We start from the raw sequence: 20,042 nt of genomic DNA on the forward strand, positions 1-20,042 counted from the left end.
CCTGAGGACAGGCTTCGAACCTTCCACCCGGCGTTTTTCCTTCTTCGAAGCCGACAAGATCGGATTTGGAAGCGCTCAGATGCTCTGCATCCCGATACATGCTGAGTACAGTGAATACGGTCGTTGATGAGCTCGCTTGACTGAATAGCATTCATAATATATGTCATCGAAGTTGATCTCCTTCATAACTATGCAGGCGGGAAGGCCTCCAAGACCAATTTCTTCTTGTTGACTTTACCCATATTCTGCAGCACCAACTAACGAATCAGCAAGCTTGCTCTCCGAGTATGTAGCGCGTCAAGAACGGAAAGCAATCTCGGACCGGACTCACATTCCTGGGAATTTCCCCTTCGTAGATCTTCAATTTCTTCGGTAATTTGTAAGGAGCGATAACGCTTCTCAACTCTGATCGAAGATCTGTCACTGTGACACTAGGTCGAGAGGTCACCAGGCATACTGAGACCTGCAGTATCCAATTCATCATGCGTATCAGTTCAGTTCCACTGTCCGTCCGAGCAAGGTTGTGTGAGGGCAAAAGCTTACCACTTGACCCCACTCTTCATCATCCACTCCAACTACCGCGCAATCCTTCATACCTTCCAACTCCAAGATCGCCCGTTCAATCTCAACAGCACTGATCTTCTCTCCTCCAGATTTGATGATGTCCGTAGATTTCCTCCCCAGTATCCTCAGCTGGCCTTCCGCAGACGGATCAGACGAATATACCCCGACATCTCCGGTCTTGAACCATCCATCTTGGAATTCTTTCTCTGTAGCTTCCGGTAATCTCCAATACCTGTTACACACCCATTCCGCACGCATCAGTCACAAGTGACCGCATATATCGTCATCGACGGGCAGGAGGATGTACTGCTCAGTGAATGTTACGCACTCTTTCGTTATTGGTGGTCCTCTTACTTGGACTTCTCCCGACGTTTCCCTCTCTGTAATTTGATGGCCGGCTTCTTCGTCCCATAATCTAATCTCTACACCTGTAAGAGGGAATCCGACGTGGCCCTGTACGATACAACAAAGTGACACATCAACGCATGCTCTGATCATCTTAACGCATTCTCTGCTTTCGGTTCATCCCCAAACGCGCTCGTGCTTGCTAATAAAGCAAAAGGGTGCAGAAGCAGTAAAGTATTCAGGCTCACCTTTATCCTCTTCTCCACTTCCCATCCCGTACCAGCAATAATCCCGGTCTCAGTCATGCCGTACCTCTCCAGCAAAATCTGTCCTCCGCCAACTCCACCAGGTTGCTCCCAAGTCTTCTTGACGCTCTCAGGCAGAGGCGCAGATCCCGAGACCTGAAGTCGCAGCGTCGAAGAGGCTTTCGAAGCTTGTCCCTGTATTTCCGGAGTGAATCCCGAATGAGCAGCGATAAGTCGGGCTGTACAGTTTCTGTCCATCAGCATCAAAAGCCTGTGTGAAGAGACTGCTGCGACTTTGATAGCAGGCTAATGTCGGATTGAGCTTACAGTAGACCGTCGGCACCCCGAAGAACATCGTAATGGGATCTTGCTTCTCTTCGTTGATCCATCGCTTCCATATCTACGATGAGTAGGGACGTGTCAGCCGGACTCTCCATATCACAGTGCTCTGATTTGCACTGTGTACACTCTCAAGCCTGCAGCTCAATCGTACAGAAACTGCGGAGGAAGCTGAGGGCGAAGATGCGGATCTGGGGGCGATACTCACAGCTGGCCCATCAAATTTCTCCCACAATTCCACAGTCGCACCAGACCATAAGGTAGGTAAAAGAGCGACGACTATCCCGTGTAAGTGGTTGAGCGGAAGGACGTGGAGAAGGTGGTCCTGCAGTGCGGCGAATGTATTCAGCTTGTATATCAACATTATCAGGTACACCTGAATCGATGTATATGCGATATCTGAATCGTACGTACGCTTTCAGACCATCTCCACGCTTCAGATACTGCCGATACTTGAGCTGCTAATGCCGAATGACGGGTGACAACGCCTTTCGGTCGTCCAGTCTGCGTTCAAGCCAAGGCAAGCCAAATGTCTGATCAGCCAAACGTGTTCTCGATAATCAAGCAGACGTACTCCGCATGCAAGAGTGATGTGGGACTCGAAGGATTCAGGCATTCGAAGGATGACTCACCGTCCCACTTGTAAAAAGCATCATCGCCCTCCTCTCCCCATCTAACCCCTTCAGTCCCTCCAAGGTCTGCACACCATCGTCCGGACCTCCCGAAGCCTTGTTCGAACTCCTAATTCCCTCCAGATCAATCTCTTCAATCTTACATCGTCCCCCACCATTCTCAACCTCCTTTACCAACTCTTCCGCCCTGCGCCTATTCTTCGCATCGCAAATGATAAGCGAAGCCTCCGAGTTCGTCGTCATATAGCTTTGTTCGGGTAATGGTAGAGACGGTAAGATGGGTACGGCCAATCCTCCACACGTCCACACGCTCAACATGCTCAGGGGGACTAAGTATCCTTTTTCGCATAGTATTACTACTCTAGCTTCCTCGTCATTACTTTGACTTTGACTCTGGATTAACGGGGCCAGTATACCCGCCAGAGCGTAGATGTCTGCAACCAGCTCAGAATAAGTGATCGTTTGGTTCTTCGGAGTATCGATTATCGCTTTTGCCCCAGAAGAGGATTTGGCATATCCCGCGATCCGTTGAAGGAGGGGGAAAGTCGATAATTGATCGTCAGTCATCGTAGCTGGTAATTACTGTCTGAGATAGTCGATAGTTTGCGGGTTCGTTGATGGCGAAGTGACTGAATTGGCGTCGAGGACTCGTCGATACCGAAGTGGAAAATCGACTGAGAGGGCGAAGAGGTCGATACTGATCAGTCGGCAGAACCAAGATGAAATCAAATGTGAACGAAGACTCGGAGCGCGTTCCGATAACAGACCAGATACACGTTATACACAGGTTCGGCCGAGTTGCTTATGAGGAGAGCGAAGACTATGGCGAGTCACTTCAAGGAAGAAATCCATCCAATCGAATAAGCTCAGTGGTGTTAGTCTTTAGTTCGCCGATCCCCCAAAGGACGGCTGACGTAGTTGGCCGATGAGATCAACTTTATCTCGGTCAAAACCGAAAAAAATCACCGCGAGCAAATCGCACTCTTGCTCAACTGCTCATATATAAACAATACATGGATGGCATGATTCCGTTCCATAGTAGGGGGCACGGAGAGGGACATATAAATTGATGGTTGACAATTACGAGGAATGAACGGATACACTCGTATCTCCATCAAAATTTGATTTACACAGTCCACTGATTATGCGTGAACGATCGTAAGCATTGATTCAGATCATGCCCGCGCAAGATCATTTCTCCTTGTCCAACGCTCTCCCCTCGATTCTCCTAGCTTGTTCCTCAGCTTTACTTCTGTCATACGTATCATGCCCGATATCATCTTGATTCTCTATCCACTGCTCCGAGACATCGTCGTTGTCCATTGATACAAAGCTGAAAGTTGGCGAATCGAAGTCTGAGGTGGCTGGTGAATCGGCTGGAACGTATTCGGAATATGGTGGAGAGTATGTATCGTTGGATTCGCCTAATTTCGCAATGTGCCGATGAGACCAGCCAACAAGCGATTCTGTCAGAAGGCGCAGGTATCGCGACGAATGGAAGGTGGAGCAGGGAGGTAGACGTGAGAGACGTGAGAGACGTGTCACACGGCTCGCGAAAGCTAGTGTGGATAAACGGGTGACGGGAGGCGGTCAAACCACTCACCAAAGCTTACGTCCCTCCAATCATGGTCTCCAGCTAAGATTCTACACAATTGTGGTGGGAGTTGATCCCCATTCCTGATCCAAACCTCATCCCTCATTTCCTCGATGGAGTTAATCTCGATCTCGAATAATCGGACATTCTCATGGATGAGTTCATTGGCTGGTCCATCACCTCCTACAACCCTTTCATCATCTACTATATCTTGGGCTTGGTCGCTGCCAGGTGGTAATGTAATGATCAGACCATTTGCGTTGGCCGTGGTAATTGGATGATTGCTGATCTCTCCCCCTTGCGATCTCCTTCGTTTGGCCCGATCTCGAGCCACTTGTTTGGCATCCTTGAATATCGATAAAGGGTCGATCGATCTCGGCAGGTGAACTCGAATATGTGGGACGGAAATTTGAGTCCAGAAATCTAGAATAGGGGATCTGACCGCCAAAGTCGCTACCGGGTCTAACGCGACGATAGAGAGAGCTTGAAGGTCCGGGCTCCAGCTTTCCACGATCAGTCTTTGCAGTAGACCTCTCACGTAATGTCCCGGACCGTGATTATTGTTCGCGGACATGGTGATTGTGAACATCCCAGCCGATACATTGCGTCTCAGCCGGCCACTAAATCCAACAGGGGATTGGCTGTCATTGGAATGCGACGATGTAAGAGGAGCGAACCTTGAAGCAGGAACTGGGACGATTCTGCTGGGCTGCGGGATGGCTGCAGCGAGTACGGAGGAAGAGGCAGCTGGTGTTCTTGTGACATCGTTGAATGAAGGATTTTGCATGTTCCCGGCATTGTCTACTGGCCGAGACGAGGCCCCTTGCAAGGCAGCCGTAGCTGTGACAGCAGGAAAAACCTCTCTTGATGATTGACCGGGTGACTGCCCAGATGTTGAAGAAGCCCTGAGCTGGCCTTGACGAGACAACCAGGTGGTATAGTCTTCGTCGTCATCCTCATCATCGGAATCGATGTCTAAGCTTCCGTTTTCCGGAGGGGAAAGACTGGAGGGCGCTGAATTAGACGACCCGCTGGCATTGTCCTGAACTCGCATTGAGTCATTGACAGATTCGTTCTCGCCGGACCAAGTCGGGGCCAGATTGGTACTCCTAGGCGGTCGCCTCGATCGATAGGCGTCTAGCGAAGAAATGAGGTCAGAGCGTTCGCTTGTCTGTCTAGTCGAGGTATGTGCAGCGCTGATGTGTGCGAAGGCGGACGGGGTGGAAGGTTGATTGGGCGCCGGATGAGGCGGCGGCATAGGCTGGACATTGAGCTGATTCGGCATCATTCCGTGGTGAGAAGCAAGTGAGATTTGAGGTTGGGTAGGGAGCCAATGCGTGACCTGCATGGTCGGCTGGACTGTAGGGTTATTCTGCTCTGGGCGAGCAGGCTCGATCCACGAAAGGGGTAAATCGTAGTCTCGTCCTTTGTACATTGCGTCTCGCCATGCTCTTTGCAGACTCCATATACCAGATGCTGCTGATGTGTTATCCGTGGTAGGAGATCCACCGCGCGAAGGCCCGTTCTCATTTCCGCGCTTGAGGCCGTGTGAGGTGTGTGCCCCGCCACGAGTGGCGCCGATTATATCTTGACCGCACGGAGACTTATATAAATCCCACATACGAAACTCTAGTTTCGCCTTCTTCGGATTGATCGCTGCAAGTCCGATAAAGAGTCTGTCTGCGTCTGTCTGACATAGTATCAGGGTATCCTTCAGAGTGAATGTTGTCAATTGCGGTACAGCTCTCATCAAAGTGAGAAAGGATGCGTGTATCGTGTAAGGATCTGGGCGCGAGCTGGTATTGGACGTGTCACCTTCCACCTTGTGAAGAGATGCGGAAGTTTCCTTCGAAGGCATGATTGGCGATGGCCGAATAGTGAGATGCTTGATGTATACCCTGTATGGTAATTCTGTGTATGTCGCAGGCAAGTGAATGGAGGTGAGAAAGGGTTTGATCGCTTTGTAGCCCACGTAAGGATGTCGATAGAGGACCGGTAATGCCATTCGAGCATGATCTCGAGAAAGCAGGACCGGAGTGAGTCCAGCTTTCAGGACGCCGGTGTTTTGCCACTCTGCGAGATCAACTCTCTCGTCAGCTCTTGTGCCAAACTTGGCACAAACTCATTTGAGCCAATAATGAGTTGAGCTGTATGGATGACCACTTGGACAGAATATCATGGCTTGTGCATGATTGTTCGCTTCACGAGATGAGGATATTTTGTGACTTACGAGTAGTGTCATCTTCATAATAAATCTCAAATATCCTCGTCCACACTTCTTCTGGTAATTCAGGCAGATATACCATTTTCATCTTACCCTTCCCTTTGTCTTTCCTGGCCACCACCACCTCTTCCTCGCTGTCCTCGCCACCCTGCGTCACCTCATCGCCAGTCAGGTGTGTAGTGTGGAGTAGATCAGTCATGGATGAGCCGGTATATAGCTTCTTGTGGGGTGTATTGGGTTGCGTAGGAGGAGAGTGCTGTCGTTTGACTGACGAACATAAGGAAGTAGATGATGATGCTGGAGTTAATGCTGTCATTGAAGTGATCTGTAAGCATAAGAAGCGAGGAAACAGTCGAATTGATTTGATGCGATGAGGAGTAGTGCGATATTCAGTTCTGAATCGAGTCAACTTTGAGAGTGAATTGAGCTTGAGCTTGAGCTTGAATTGATTGATTGATGGGATTTGTGAATCAACGAATGAATGATCTGCATGCATGAGCTAGCTTACGAGTGGAGGTGAGCGAACATCAACGTAATGATAATGATAACCGTGCTCTTAATCCTTATTCATCAACCCCATCTAACGTTGTAGCTGTCATTTCGGAAACGGCGCTCACCGCCTCACCGGTCATTTCGAGCGTCGGAAAAGGGTGTTCGAGAGATTTCTAGTCAAAAAAGTTGACAACGAAGTGAACCAGTAATCTCGCTAAGATTTCATACACATTCATATCACAGATATCCAAAACACCATACATTCGAGAAGCAAGACCTCTTCATTTCTTCTGCCTCATAGATGACGTGCCAATAGTCGACAAGATGCCTCCCCGACTACCCACTAGAGCTTTCAGTGCCTTGCCGTTCACACAACAGGCAGTGGCAAGTTCCTCTACACTACCTCCTCCACCTTCGTCTACGCCCAAAACACATAGAAGAGCTGCTAGTCCGAGATTATCGGCACAATGCTACAGCACAATCAGGGGGCGATCCTCTTCCTCCGCGGACAGAAGAGTGAGTGCCGGCTGATCGACAATTATCCTTCCCCTTTCAACCCACTTGAGCTGACTGAATGAACGAACACTTTCATAGCGATCATTTCATTCCACCGCCGTGCATCGTGCTTCAGCGAAAAATCCATACGAAGTCCTCGGTGTGAAGAAGGATGCTTCTGCTTCTGACATCAAGAAATCATACTACCAGGTTAGCTGCCTCCACTCCTTCCATGCAGACGGGATGCAACAAGCTAATTCATGTTTCACTTGGACTCCAGCTTGCAAAGAAATGGCATCCCGATTCGAATAAAGAGAACGGCGCCAAAGAAAAGTTCCACGAGATACAAAGTGCATACGACGTAAGTACAAGACGCCTCTCCAATGAGGGTGCAACAATATAAGGTTCTTTGCGGGAAGGATTCAGCTTACGTTTCTGTGGAAATCGGTAGATTTTGTCTGACGACAGCAAGCGACAAGCGTACGACCGATACGGATCCGCCTCTACTCAAGAAGGATTCGACCCGAACGGCTTCGCCAGCGGCGCCGGTGGATTCGGCGGATTCCAAGGATTCGGCGGCGGCTTCGGAGGACCAGGTGGGAATGCCGATTTGTTCGAACAGCTCTTCGGATCCGCTTTCGGTGCCGGCGCTCGTCAGGGCGGTGGTCCTTTCGGCGGTGGGCCTGGGGCAAGATCAAGGCCTGTGCGAGGGGATGATTTAGAAGCTTCGATTTCTTTGAGCTTTTTGGAAGCGTGTACAGGCTCAGCGAAGAAAATCACTATCACCCCAGTGGTGGATTGTAAGCCCTGTACAGGCAGTGGGCTGAAACCCGGGGAAAAGAAGAAACAATGTAGTACGTGTCGAGGGACGGGACAACAGACTTTCCAAGTGCAAGGGATGTACATGGCTTCGACGTGTCAAGCGTGCGGCGGAGCAGGAGAGACTATACCCCGTGGATCAAGGTGTGGGGAATGCGATGGAGTCGGACGGATCAAAGAGAAGAAATCGATCGATGTGGAGATCCCTGCCGGAGTAGAAGATGGGATGTTGATTAGAATACCCTCTCAAGGAGATATGCCATTATCGGCCTCTGGACCACCAGGAGATTTGTTAGTTAGGGTCTCGGTGAAGCCCTCGAGTGTATTTAGAAGGCAGGGAACGAATATTTACCATGATGCGAAAGTCCCCCTACATGTGGCTCTGCTAGGAGGTATAATCAGGATACCGACCCTGGAAGGCGAGGTGGATGTCAAGGTCAAAGGAGGAACTCAGAATGGGGAAGAGGCGGTGTTGAAGGGCAGAGGAGTGAAGAGCGTGTACTCGAACAGAGGGAGAAACGATAGAGGTGATCTGATAGTCGGTTGGAAGATACAAATACCAAGGTGAGTTCCATTAATTTCCCCTCCGAGGAATCTGCTTTCGACTGCGAGGTGAGAATGGGTGATGGAAACGCTGACGGTCGTCCCGAAATGCAGGTCTTTATCACCGAACCAGAAGAAGATATTACAAGCCTACGCAGATGACGTAGAAGGCAGACCATCGAACATCTCTTTCACCCCTCCATCAGGCTCAAGTGAGTATACCTATACACCAAACCACAATTTCGAAAAACCTTATCGTCCCTCTCCTTCTCCCACACCCACACCCACATCCGGAACCTCCTCGAGGAGCGGGCCTACTTCTACCTCCGCACCAAGGGAAAGGGAAACTATAGATCCTGAGAACCAGGAACCCGACGCGGGTGTGGGAGGTGTGGGAGGTAAAGTGGCTTCGGCTGTAGGAGGGGCGATAGGCTGGCTCGAGAAATTACTAGGAAGGCGGTGAGCACGACTCAAAGAATGGTTGTTGACAGGTGTGTGTTTAATCTTTTAGGTCCAGAAGAGAATCATAAGCTCAATCAGGCTTCTCAGGACGATCATAAACACCATCAACAGCGGCATCAACAGCAACCAGAGCAAATTCAAAGTCAGCATGAACCGGAACTAGAGCAGGAGCGGGAGCAGGAGGAAGAGAAGAAATCAGCTACTGGCTAGAACGGATGACAATGGAATCGGATTGTCACAGTGATTCGAAATTATCGAGAAGACATAGACCGGCTGCAATCTATTATGTATTTCAAAACGTCTAGTCAACAGAGAACTGGTCTTCTTGGCAGAAAAACAGCTTTTTGTTCCCTGTCATATTGCAGTACGGTTTGATCACGCACTCACGCACAACTCATTCGTAGATCCTTTGTACAATTTTGGGGCATAAGGAGAAGTATCATACAGTCACATACAAATTGCATATGCATTCATCAACTCGCATGATGCGCGGAGGCGGAGGTAATGACATACGGCAAGGCCCTTTCGCAATTGGCCAGGACCGATTTAGTTATACAACATTGGGCGACAGTACAATCAAGTACGTATAATTATGGTATGGTATGATAAGCTTAAACAGTATGATATGAGTATGATTGTTTGAGATTGGTATGATACGGTATGGAAGATTGACCGACGAAAGAATCAAGAACACAGTCCGTCCCTCATTCATTGTCTAGCATTGTTTTCGATCTTGCCCTTGTCCTTGTCGGGCCCCGCTCTCACTCCCTAGACTGCCCAGCTAATTGAGTCTTCCTAGGTTCCACATCGCTTATCCTGGGGAAACAGCCCAGACCATCTTGAGTGGGTTTCATGGTTAATTGACGTTGCGAATAAGACAAGAAACCGCGTATCAACCCCTAGGAACCGACAAGTCACAATGCATCAGAACTATGTTAATATCGTCTCGTCTCAAGTACTGAACACACATGTGACAAGACAGAACAGGAAAACCAAAAAGATAAGGCAAGACAGCACACTCACATGATCGATCAAACTCGACAACACACAAATGATATCCTCCAATTCTATCGTGCCATCTTCTATCTCACCCGTACCCAAGAACGTCCGATACGTAGCCGAGACGAATATCCACGTCGGGCATTTATTCTTCGGTAAAGACGGATCCATCTGATGATACGTTTTTAACCTGGGAACAATCCAATCAGTCCTTTTCCGTCAGCAACGTATTTCACATGATTTTGCCATCATGGGAGTTGCTGATTTAGCAGACTTACGTCTTTCTAAACAAATTCCTCCATATTAAGATTTCCCCTCTCTCATACAATATCAACCAGATCGACCGTCTCCTAAACCAATCTCGATTCTGATCCAGGGTTCTCCGCCATAACGGGATATTCCCACTTTTGTAGGCGTATATCAACGGTAAGAATTCCAGTAGATCGTATTCCCTCAAAGTAGCTTCGGAGGGTAATTGTCCAACCAGCATATTCACAGCTATTAGCCTTATCAATATTGATCTACAGTCGTTATCGTTCATACATCAGCTCGATTGCAGCACTCTCCTGGAAGTGGGTCAACCAGCTGACCTGCGTTGTTTCCACCCTTGTTGATCCTTCGGAGCAAAATTCCACGCTTTATCTAACCAATACTTCGCCTGCCTGAACTCCAGCAAGATCAAGCGTATTTTCCCGCGCCAATAATAACTCTGACAGATGGTTGTGGAGGGTACGATCTGGCCTCGCGCGGCGAAGCGCTTGTTCTCGTGCGGCGTGAGTGATTCGAGAGTACGCGAGAGTTCCGCTGATTGAGAATGTAATTTTCGCTACGAGTACCGAAGGAGCCAAGTCAAATTAGCTTTAGTCAAGCTGATCTTGTCATATCTTTCCACTCTGAGTAGGTAGGTAACTTGCAGGACATCGACTCGTCGCACGCAGCTAGTTGTCCTGTCAGGAATGTGATAATAGTGAAAAGCTAGCTCACCTCGGCATAGATCCTAAATAGAATATCACTTAGATCCCAAACGATATCTCCAACCATATATTGCTGATTGCTATATGCGTTCCAGTCCGATTCGGTCATATTGGCATTGGAGATTTGCATGGACCGCTCGATGACTTGTCGAGTCGCATCTCGTATCGATCGCGCGGATTTTGAGTTCCTTAGAGGTAGAGTCGAGAGCGAAGCGGCCTGAAGGGGAGGCTCTTGTTAGCCAGTTCCATCACTTGTATCATAGGGAGTCCCAGGGAGCGATAGCAATGATCTCAAGAGAGCGATGAATACACGTACATGATGAGAGACCTCCACCAGCGTTTTTGCTAGGCTGACAATCATGGGGTTCATGAATGCGTGCAAATGTCTTCCATCTTCATTCGTCATGGTGTATAGTTTATTTGCCTCACTGAGCATGTTGTCAGCCCGGGATGCTCTCAGTCGATACGACAAGAAAGACTCGCCTGTAGACAGTCGATAGCCTGATGAAGCCCTCATATGCCTCCTCGGTTGAAAGAGTTGTGAAGCTCTTTCTAGACCGGACATTCATCAAGGTAGCACTAATGAACGCCGCTAGATTATCCTTGACATCATTGCCCACGAAGCCAAGTTGCTGAGACACGCTCGAGGCGCTGATCGCATTTTCAGGTACCTGTGTACAGATGATCAGCTCATCAAGACAATGGGTTCAATGGGAATTAAGAAGCTGACAAACATACACTTGTCACCGCCTGGCGTAGGGGTCCGAAGAACGGATGAGCATCTGTCAGCGGTAATGAGGTGAGGAGGTTATCGGCGGAAGACGTGGTGAAGCATTGTGCTATGTGGGTGATAAAAGTCGAGACGAGAGACGACATGTCGTCTTCGTGCAGCGTATCCGAGATGACTCGAAGACTATATGTGGTCCCAGAACCTGAAAGTCAAGCGAGCGAGTCCAATTCCAAGTTCTAGGAAGACCAAATTACTCACCATCAAGAGGCTTCGCGTGAAAATGGTGATCTCACAACAAAAGCTAACACCACGTGAAATGAGCTTTGATGCTGTGCCTGACGGATACAGTCGGTTCGGGGAGATCCGATATTGATGAGGCTATCGGGGCTCATTTCCGACTTGCCAGATTCCTCAAGTCCTCACTATGGACGAGCAAGTGAATGCGGACCATGCACCACTTCGATGATGATGATGGAAGCTACTTGATTGGTGTTTTGGATTTTGAGACTGAGAAACCCTTCTTCCCGGTCCCGATAGCAGCAAGTACAAGATGGTCCTGTCAGGAGCAGTCACGAGTGAAGATACTCGAGCAAGCGAGATCGGTACCCAGATTTTATCGGCCGGAGGGAATGCAGTCGACGCTATTATAGCTACTATCATAGCTGTGAACACGCTCTGTCCCTATCACTCCGATTTGGGCGGCGGTGGATTCGCGATTCTACGTACACCTCAAGGGGGATATAAGAGTCTAAATTTCAGACATATCGCGCCTGTAAGTCAAATTGGAATCGAATCTTGATGACAGGCTGCACATGAGATGACCCCATTGAAGTTGGTGTTGATTGATGCTGATGGCTGATGGATGGTGCGATGTCAGGCAGCGGCAAGCTCAGAGTTCTACAAAGACCCAAATGTATCCACTTCGATAGGTGGTGCTGCAGTTGCTGTACCTGGAGAATTGAAAGGTCTCGAAGAACTGCATAAGGGGTACGGGAAACTACCTTGGGAAGCACTGTTCGAGCCTTCGATCAAGCTGGCACAAGAAGGCTTCGAAGTCAAGCAGGATTTGCATGATGTAAGTCAGAGAATCCAGCTCCTGAGACAGCCTGCGTGCTGCGTATTGATATAGGTTGACCCCCTGACCTGCTGTGTACGGTTCATAACGGCCGCTTGTGTTCCGCCGGGCTCATCCAACTTGAAAGGATCATGGATGGAGCATGATCCGTCCTTCTCCTCCTTGTTCATTGACGGTCAAGCTATATCCCCCGGATCAACTTGGAAGAGGCCGGAGTACGCAAAGACGCTCAAGAAGATATCTCGAGAAGGAAGCGAAGCATTCTATACAGGAGAGATCGCCCAGGCAATCGTAGATGTGGTGAGGGAAAGAGGAGGGCTGATGACTCTTGACGATCTGAAGAGTGAGTTCTTAAGCAATGACTTCTTGGATGGAAACTTATTGAGCTGAGAGAAGTGTTATGGGAATAGACTACAATGTCGAATGGAATGAGCCCCTCTCATTGGATTATAAGGGGTACACAATACGGTCAACTCCAGCTCCTGCCTCAGGAGCTATCTTCTTGTCTGCTCTAGGAATGCTGAGCGAGTGCCAGCACCAGGGAGAGGGGAGTATAGAAGATCTACATGTATTGACGGAATCTCTGCGGGTGAGACCTTTGTTCTTCCTCATGTAATTGGGCAGATCTTGAAGAAAGAAATCAAACAGACTAACGGTTGATCGTGCTCTCGTCTCAGCTGGCATACGGGCAACGTACGGCACTGGGAGACCCAAACTTCGTACCAGGCTTACAAGAAAAACAGCTCTCGTGGCTAAGTCCGGAATCCATCAAGGAGCGATCTAAGTTGATCACTGATAAGACCCATCCGCCGGACTATTACAAACCCCCAAAGTCAGTTTCGCTTTTTGTGTCGGATCTCGTCGATCATGAAGACTTTGTAATGCGAATGTAGGGAAAGTGCAAGATCGCGAGCTGATCAAGCTGAATTTCTACAGTGTCGAAATTGTCAACGATCACGGAACGTCTAATATCACAGCAGCAGATTCCGAGGGTATGGTAGTATCCATAACAACCACTGTAGGATTGGGTTGGGGTTCGCATATCATGGTTCCTGGATATGGGTTCATACTTAATGATTCGATGGACGATTTTTCCGTGGAAGGTAGACCGAATGGGACGGGCTACGAGCCACAAGTAGCTAATTACGGTGAGCTTATCTCTCCTATTGTCTTTCGTCTGATCATCATTTCAAGAGGGGGAGAAGAGCTGATGCGTGAGATACATACGACCTATAACTTGATGTCATCAGTATATGGAGGTAAAAGACCACTAAGCTCAAGTTGCCCATATATAATAAGCCACAAAACGACCAACGAACCCCTAGCGTCAGGCGGCGCAGCCGGGGGATCAACAATCATTTCAGCCAATGTACAAGTAGCGCGCAATATCCTGGAATACCAAGCCAGTGCAGAAGAATCGTTAAGGATGAATAGACTACATAATCAGATCTTACCCAATGTTTCCAGGTTGGAGAGGAAGTCGTTTCATCAAGATATAACGATTGCTGGATTCACAGAAAAACAGGCCAAAGCGCTGGAAGCAAGGGGTCATCAGGTTGAATGGGTCGATAAGAATTTCAGCGTTCCCGTAGTGATCAAATTCAACTCACAAGAACAAGGAGAACATCAAGAGGGACAAGAGACTAGATGGGAAGTAGCAGCTGAGCCGAGACGCAATAACACGGGTGGAAGTGTATATATCGCTCCGACCAGAGAGGAAAAGAAGAAAGAGAAGGGACGTCAGAAGGGTGAAGGAAGGAAAGAAGGCTGTAAAGGGTGTGAGAATTGTTCGAACGCTAATACCGATTGGTAGCCCATCCTGAGATGTATCACTCGAAGCAGACGAATTGGATGCGCTTGTCTGACCAAGAGATTTCACTTATCTTATGCATGGTATCCAAAAAGTCGACCAAGTACATTCACTCATCTATCTATTCATTTTCGTCAATCTCGCACCAAGAAAACTCGCCTCATTTAGTTTGCACATCTATAGAAGAGACCGTTCCATCTGATTACCAAAGCTTATAGCTCTTACTACCCTGATCCTGCTTGGCCTGCTTGGCCTGCTTGATTTGGGAAGTAGCGTTCTCCGCGCTGTTCCTGATGACCCAGGTCATCTCGTACGTCTTGGCTGCGTCCTCGTACGAAGAGAAGATCTCAGGTTCGGCGCCGCCCTCGATCGCGTCGATGAAATGGTTCATCTCGGTCTGGTACGCGTCATCGCCTGGCGTGACGGTCCGCTCGAACTCGTCTGAACCCGGTCGTCGGACGAGCAGTTCGGGCGCTTTTGATGTACCAAATATGTTTTGAAGGCTACGTGAGCGAGAATCACATCCCAGAAACGCACATCAGCTCGAAGACCCAACGGAGGCTCTTATTTTAGATTTGGGAGGAGTTGAGGTGGATGACTCACACGAAAGCGTACTGGGTTTGGTCAAATTTCCAACGTCAGCAACTCAAAATGGGAGACAGGCAATTCTGCACTCACTCCATCGGCAAAGACTTCCAATTGAACTTCATAGTCTGTTCCATGCAAAGCAGTGGAGTGCAAGAAGATCCCAACCGCGCCGGATTCGTATTTCCTGCGAGTGCGGACGGACTTCAGCGTCCAGAGCTTACATTTCGTTCAACCACGTCAAGAGACACGAGTGCATTCAATCACGTTGAGTGCTACGAGGAAACTCACCAGCTCGCAGAAGTGGCTCTGGGGATTCTGAGCTTATCAGGGATGACTGATTCGTCAAAGTTCTTCTTAGAAAGCTGACCTGGCTTTTCGTGTGCTTCTAACGCATGAGCACTGTACAAGGCGGAACGTGAGCATCGAAGGCCGCATATCGGATTGAAACGGAGAGGAATCTTTAGGTCGTACTCACGAGATGGTATTGAAATCGATCTCTCCTCCAAGGAAGCGCACAAGATCACCTATGATTGTCTCCTCAGTCGTAGCAAGATTGTGATCGAGGAGAGACGCGACGTACAGATGTGGGTGGCTTGCTCGATGACTGGTCCCAGTTGGATGTCCTTATTCCACCAATCCTGCATATTGCATAGAGGTCAGCTCCGGACAATCTGCATACGAGGGTTGAGGCAGACTGGAGCTCACGGTCTTCACGGCGAGCTCATAAGCGACCACAAATCTAGCGTTCGTAGCCATGCTGAATCCCAACACAGTCAGCATCGCCGCCTTGCAACGTGACCATTTCCCGCTCACACAGTAAGGTTGTTCTCCTGGATAATTTTCTTGACTTGCTGGACTATCTTGAGGTATCGCAAGACGTAACTAATGACATTCTTGTTAGCGGTTCCGTTCACGCGTTCACACGATTAATCTACATTGGGAAGGTTTGAGGGACGTACCCGATGGATATAGGTGCTCTGTGATTAGCCTTGAGGTAGTCCGACACCTTTAAGGCCTCTCCGACACTCTCTTCCCATGGTTGGCCTGTCGCAACAGGCTTCTCAAAGAAGATGGCCACGTTAGGGAAGGCTCGATTGAGCTGGATCTCAAGATCTTTGCCTGGTAAAGTCGATCCTCGGACTGTTGGAGGGGTAGCTACGAAGATGGCTCTATCAAGATCAATGTGGTTAGCGTCTGCTTGGTCCATTGTACACACTCGACTTGATAATGCATTGGATCCCGTCTTCTTCGGTCTTCTTCGGAACGGTAGTAGAATGAGAAAGGGAAACATGCTTGAAATAGTATGGAGGACCGACTCACCGTGGTTCAGGAGCTTTATCCTCCTCTACCAACTTCTTGAACTCCGCAACACTAGGCAAGATCTTGGTATTTTCGTAAGAGGCTTTATGCGGTCCGTCCGATTTGATCTTCAGTGCTGCTTCGGCTCGTTTGGGATCCACTTCGATCACGGCGTCCACTCTGAGTCGAGCACCGAGTTTGACTTCGGCTCGCTTGGCTATGTTCCACGGTCCTATGTCCCATCCAATACTTTTAGCTCAGGTGTCCAGTTTTCCGCTTACTGAGCGATCGACGAAGAAGCGGAAAGGGCGATGAGGGTGGGAATGGAGGTATGATTGAGCCAGGCATGGGAAAATGGGAGGAGAAACTCACCTTCCGGTGTACCGAACATTGCCTGAGCATCATCGAAATGAGAACATACCGAATCAGCACATTGTCATACCGTGTGGATGGATAATAATTTAGGAAGGATAGCTTGAGAGAAACTTACAAATCCGGCACCGACCATGATTACGTGGAACTCATCTGTAGCTGTAGCAGTGGACATTGCGACACTTCTTTTTGATTAATCTATTTGGTATGGTATGCTGAGGAGACGGACGGGGTATGTACACAAAATCTAGATGAGATCGCAGAACGATAAACAGGGAAGGAATGCGAGATTATCTGATGAAGAAGAATACCAAACGCTAGATAGATACAGATAAATTTCTGAACGTGCCAAGATCAACTTGTATACGACTCTGCATCGACGTCGAGTCCTCGTAATCGATCGATAAGTTGAATTCATTCCATCGCATCCATCGCATCCGAATATCGTAATCGGTGGATTTGGGATCTCAAATAAAGGTATCTGATCAGGCACCGAGCGGATCACATCATCCGTATCCCTTCGCCGACGGAAGCAATATTCGTCAACCTCCATCACGCCGAAGCTCAAGCTGGGTATAGGTAAAATGCATGACAGATGTACAAATTATCTAGCAGAGTGAATCAAGCATACCTCATCATGCAAACGGATGAGTCAAGATGAATACCAAGTCTGACTCTACCTAGTTTCGCTTCCTCTTCAGGATACCTTTAAGAGGTTTCTCATCTTTAGCAAACGATACTCTCTTAGCCTTCTTTGAGGGAGCAGGCAAGGAAGCTCTCTTTCTCTTTTTGACGGGCTCAGGCTCCTCGATCTCTTCTACCTCCTCTGATGTCTCTCCATCTTCCTCGACATCAGATCCAGAGGAAGGTTCAGGACCATCTTCCAATTCTAATTCTTCGCCTTCGTCTGATCCGATCAAAAGTCCCTCGTCATCCTCGTCATCGTCCTCCTCTTCATCCTCATCGTCATCATCAAGCTCGTCCTCTTCCTCGTCGTCCTCCTCTTCATCATCCTCGTCATCGGATGGCCCAGCCATAGCGGTATAATCGTCGTCCAGGATGATCTGCATCACTTGTATGTCAGTTTATGACACTGCGACTGATCTAGCTGAAGCGGAGAGAACACTTACATCGCGTTTATCCACCTCTTGGCAGCCTTTGAACCTGATCAGTCCCTTTCCGTTCTCCCTCTTTAAGTCCTTTTTGGCTTTACATTTCTCCAAAACACTTGACAGATCGAATTTCTCCGACGACTCTACGTCAATCGAAGCGGATTTTGGTGCGGGGGTGTAGTATGGGAATGTGTTGTATGCCCAATCTCGGAGCAGGACTCGAGCAGCGGCTTCCAAATCTGGTGTTCCGTGCTTTACAGTTCCGGTGGTACATTTAGCTAGAGTCCACGATACCAGCTAGACAAGCTACGAGCTCACCTTCTTTATCCTTCCCTGAGCTCTAGCCAAGGCCGTCAAGAAAGCGTCCAAATCGCCAGCTTCGAAGTAAGGTACATTGTAAGCTAACATCAAATCTTGATGATTCGATCTTTTGATGATGTAGTTCACTATCAAGCATGAGGTCTTGTCAGCGAGTGTCTCCAAACAGCTAGCGAATCCAGCTCACCCAATGGCAAAGCATCCTTGACTTTGTCCACTCTACCCAGGTTCCTTCGCAACAAGTCACCGGCCAATCTGCTCTCCAAGGCATCCCACTTTTCAGCACTGATCTCTTCATCGTCATCTTCTTCGTCCTCATCTTCCTCATCGTCGTCTTCAGCGTACTCCCATCCAGGGGTATCAATTATCCTGACCTTCTCCCCTCCGACCTCGATTTCTACTTCCACAGGAGCCTTAGTCTTCGGCTCGGGTATTTTGGCGGCTGTCGCAGTCGGGATGTATGGTGCAACAGCATGTTTAGGTCGAGTAGGAGGCAAGAGCGAATTCAAGATGGACGTCTTTCCGACCGATGGTAGTCCCATGAAAGCTAGAGCTAATGGTTCACTTGACTCTTCGGTAGCCTTTGCTTTCGCCTTTGAATTTTTTGATATCGCTTGAGATTTCGCTTGTTTCTCGGCTGACCATTTCTGAATAGCGGAATATAATTCGTCTTTACCCCAGACTTCCTTCAAGTTCGAAGGTGACGCCGTGGCAGGAGTCTTTGAGGAAGATGCAGCAGGCTGGGAAGGTAGAGAAGATTTGAAGAGGAACGTAGGGATATCTATCTGCGAAATCCATGATTCCAATGCTTCACGAGGAACCAGATCTATCATAATTCGCTCAGCGAAAGTTGATCCGTACAATGAATTAAACGTACCTATCTTGTTGACAAGCAGGACGACTCGCCCCTCAGCTTCCTTGATCAATCCTTCTACATGTCCGCTTCGTCCACCCAATATATCTCTACCATCGACAACTTCGCAGATAACGTCGGCCCGATCAATGACATCTTGCAGAGTTGCCAGAGCAGTATCAATCAGATCAGGGACGTCGGCAGCTACTGCAGCAGCAGAAGTCGAAGGCTCTGCGATCCCAGAGAGTGGAGCAGTGCGGGACAGGACTGATCCGCCAAGTGAAATGATTCCGGGCGTGTCGCCCTCTTCTTCCTCTTGGGGTGGAGCTGACTTGGCTGCTTTTGCTGCTTCCCTTCGCGCGACTTTCTCTTCCTCAGCCTAGCAGTCACTCTATCAGCTATTGTATCACCTTGAAGATGGAGGGAATCTATGAGCTGTACCTTTCGTCTTTCTTCGGCCAATTCAGCAAGGATTTGGTCTTTGAAGGGGAAACTATTAGGTATTCCTGGATCTTGCTTCTTCTCTGTGATATCGAAAATCGTCAGCATATTACGCTGACCTAGAGAGCAAGACTTTGAAGAGCTTACTTGACTTCCACGTTTGATCCTTCTTAGCTGCTTTTTTTGTTTTCCTCTTGTTGTCCACCGACTTTTTGTGGATCTTGGCCCTATCTCGGGTGGTCTGTCGATTGGAGGTTTCTACACAGCAATTGGTCAGCTCTTTCCGACGTGGATCCCGCTGTGAGCGGCAACTCACGCTTTCTAATTCGCGGCATGGTGCTGGTCGACTCGAACAGGTATGTCCTTGGCTATCAAGACAACAGTAATTGATTCAACACCTGTTATGCGATACAAGCAGTTGAGTGCATGATGGAAAATCTTGAAATCTGGTGCTTATGCCTCCACTTTATGCAAATCTGCCACTCCTCACTTCTTAAATGGGCAACTTGAAAACAATTTCCTGGTTGTTTACGCTTTTCTTTGTACGATTACATAATATATTTGATGTGACATTCCTCAGCGCGACTGGCTTTGGGTCGCTCAACCCTGGCACCAAACAGAAAAACAACAACAATAACAACAACAACATTACACCATTTCTTCCATCTCTTATCCATCTCACAGTTTACCTCGTCACAAGCTGCACATCTCCTCGCC

The 20,042-nt window shown here is 48.6% G+C and overlaps 7 protein-coding genes across 7 annotated transcripts; 2 read left to right on the forward strand and 5 right to left on the reverse strand.

Annotated features, from left to right (window-relative positions):
- Nucleotides 1-188: 188 nt before the first annotated feature.
- Nucleotides 189-2,692, reverse strand: I303_101289 (uncharacterized protein; the record flags this gene model as incomplete). The annotated part of the gene is made up of 9 exons (XM_018404658.1): nucleotides 189-245; nucleotides 332-463; nucleotides 544-796; nucleotides 893-1,017; nucleotides 1,158-1,393; nucleotides 1,482-1,554; nucleotides 1,702-1,818; nucleotides 1,908-1,997; nucleotides 2,126-2,692. 9 exons carry the CDS (start codon nucleotides 2,690-2,692, stop codon nucleotides 189-191), a joined length of 1,650 nt encoding a protein of 549 aa, XP_018267312.1.
- A 624-nt stretch (nucleotides 2,693-3,316) lies between these two features.
- On the reverse strand, nucleotides 3,317-6,259 carry I303_101290 (uncharacterized protein; the record flags this gene model as incomplete). The annotated part of the gene is made up of 3 exons (XM_065968309.1): nucleotides 3,317-3,549; nucleotides 3,729-5,792; nucleotides 5,950-6,259. The coding sequence occupies 3 exons, from the start codon at nucleotides 6,257-6,259 to the stop codon at nucleotides 3,317-3,319; spliced, it is 2,607 nt and encodes an 868-aa protein (XP_065824381.1).
- Nucleotides 6,260-6,759: 500 nt separating this feature from the next.
- Nucleotides 6,760-8,755, forward strand: I303_101291 (chaperone DnaJ; the record flags this gene model as incomplete). Its single annotated transcript, XM_018404660.1, has 5 exons — nucleotides 6,760-6,951; nucleotides 7,030-7,140; nucleotides 7,211-7,291; nucleotides 7,382-8,313; nucleotides 8,407-8,755. 5 exons carry the CDS (start codon nucleotides 6,760-6,762, stop codon nucleotides 8,753-8,755), a joined length of 1,665 nt encoding a protein of 554 aa, XP_018267314.1.
- A 760-nt stretch (nucleotides 8,756-9,515) lies between these two features.
- Nucleotides 9,516-11,603, reverse strand: I303_101292 (uncharacterized protein; the record flags this gene model as incomplete). Its single annotated transcript, XM_065968310.1, has 8 exons — nucleotides 9,516-9,653; nucleotides 9,778-9,943; nucleotides 10,032-10,274; nucleotides 10,344-10,579; nucleotides 10,738-10,944; nucleotides 11,044-11,155; nucleotides 11,211-11,398; nucleotides 11,466-11,603. The coding sequence occupies 8 exons, from the start codon at nucleotides 11,601-11,603 to the stop codon at nucleotides 9,516-9,518; spliced, it is 1,428 nt and encodes a 475-aa protein (XP_065824382.1).
- A 404-nt stretch (nucleotides 11,604-12,007) lies between these two features.
- I303_101293 (gamma-glutamyltransferase) lies at nucleotides 12,008-14,345 on the forward strand (the record flags this gene model as incomplete). The annotated part of the gene is made up of 7 exons (XM_065968311.1): nucleotides 12,008-12,229; nucleotides 12,335-12,532; nucleotides 12,587-12,875; nucleotides 12,943-13,121; nucleotides 13,210-13,364; nucleotides 13,469-13,680; nucleotides 13,783-14,345. 7 exons carry the CDS (start codon nucleotides 12,008-12,010, stop codon nucleotides 14,343-14,345), a joined length of 1,818 nt encoding a protein of 605 aa, XP_065824383.1.
- Nucleotides 14,346-14,544: 199 nt separating this feature from the next.
- Nucleotides 14,545-16,776, reverse strand: I303_101294 (uncharacterized protein; the record flags this gene model as incomplete). The annotated part of the gene is made up of 11 exons (XM_018404663.1): nucleotides 14,545-14,845; nucleotides 14,989-15,114; nucleotides 15,219-15,329; nucleotides 15,406-15,454; nucleotides 15,511-15,568; nucleotides 15,636-15,687; nucleotides 15,744-15,812; nucleotides 15,890-16,099; nucleotides 16,251-16,461; nucleotides 16,602-16,623; nucleotides 16,720-16,776. 11 exons carry the CDS (start codon nucleotides 16,774-16,776, stop codon nucleotides 14,545-14,547), a joined length of 1,266 nt encoding a protein of 421 aa, XP_018267317.1.
- A 505-nt stretch (nucleotides 16,777-17,281) lies between these two features.
- Nucleotides 17,282-19,660, reverse strand: I303_101295 (uncharacterized protein; the record flags this gene model as incomplete). The annotated part of the gene is made up of 8 exons (XM_018404664.1): nucleotides 17,282-17,665; nucleotides 17,732-17,965; nucleotides 18,032-18,159; nucleotides 18,219-18,857; nucleotides 18,909-19,263; nucleotides 19,326-19,408; nucleotides 19,473-19,583; nucleotides 19,642-19,660. 8 exons carry the CDS (start codon nucleotides 19,658-19,660, stop codon nucleotides 17,282-17,284), a joined length of 1,953 nt encoding a protein of 650 aa, XP_018267318.1.
- Nucleotides 19,661-20,042: the final 382 nt, after the last annotated feature.

Source organism: Kwoniella dejecticola, chromosome 1 (genome assembly GCF_000512565.2).
Source record: "Kwoniella dejecticola CBS 10117 chromosome 1, complete sequence".
NCBI lineage: Eukaryota > Fungi > Basidiomycota > Tremellomycetes > Tremellales > Cryptococcaceae > Kwoniella > Kwoniella dejecticola.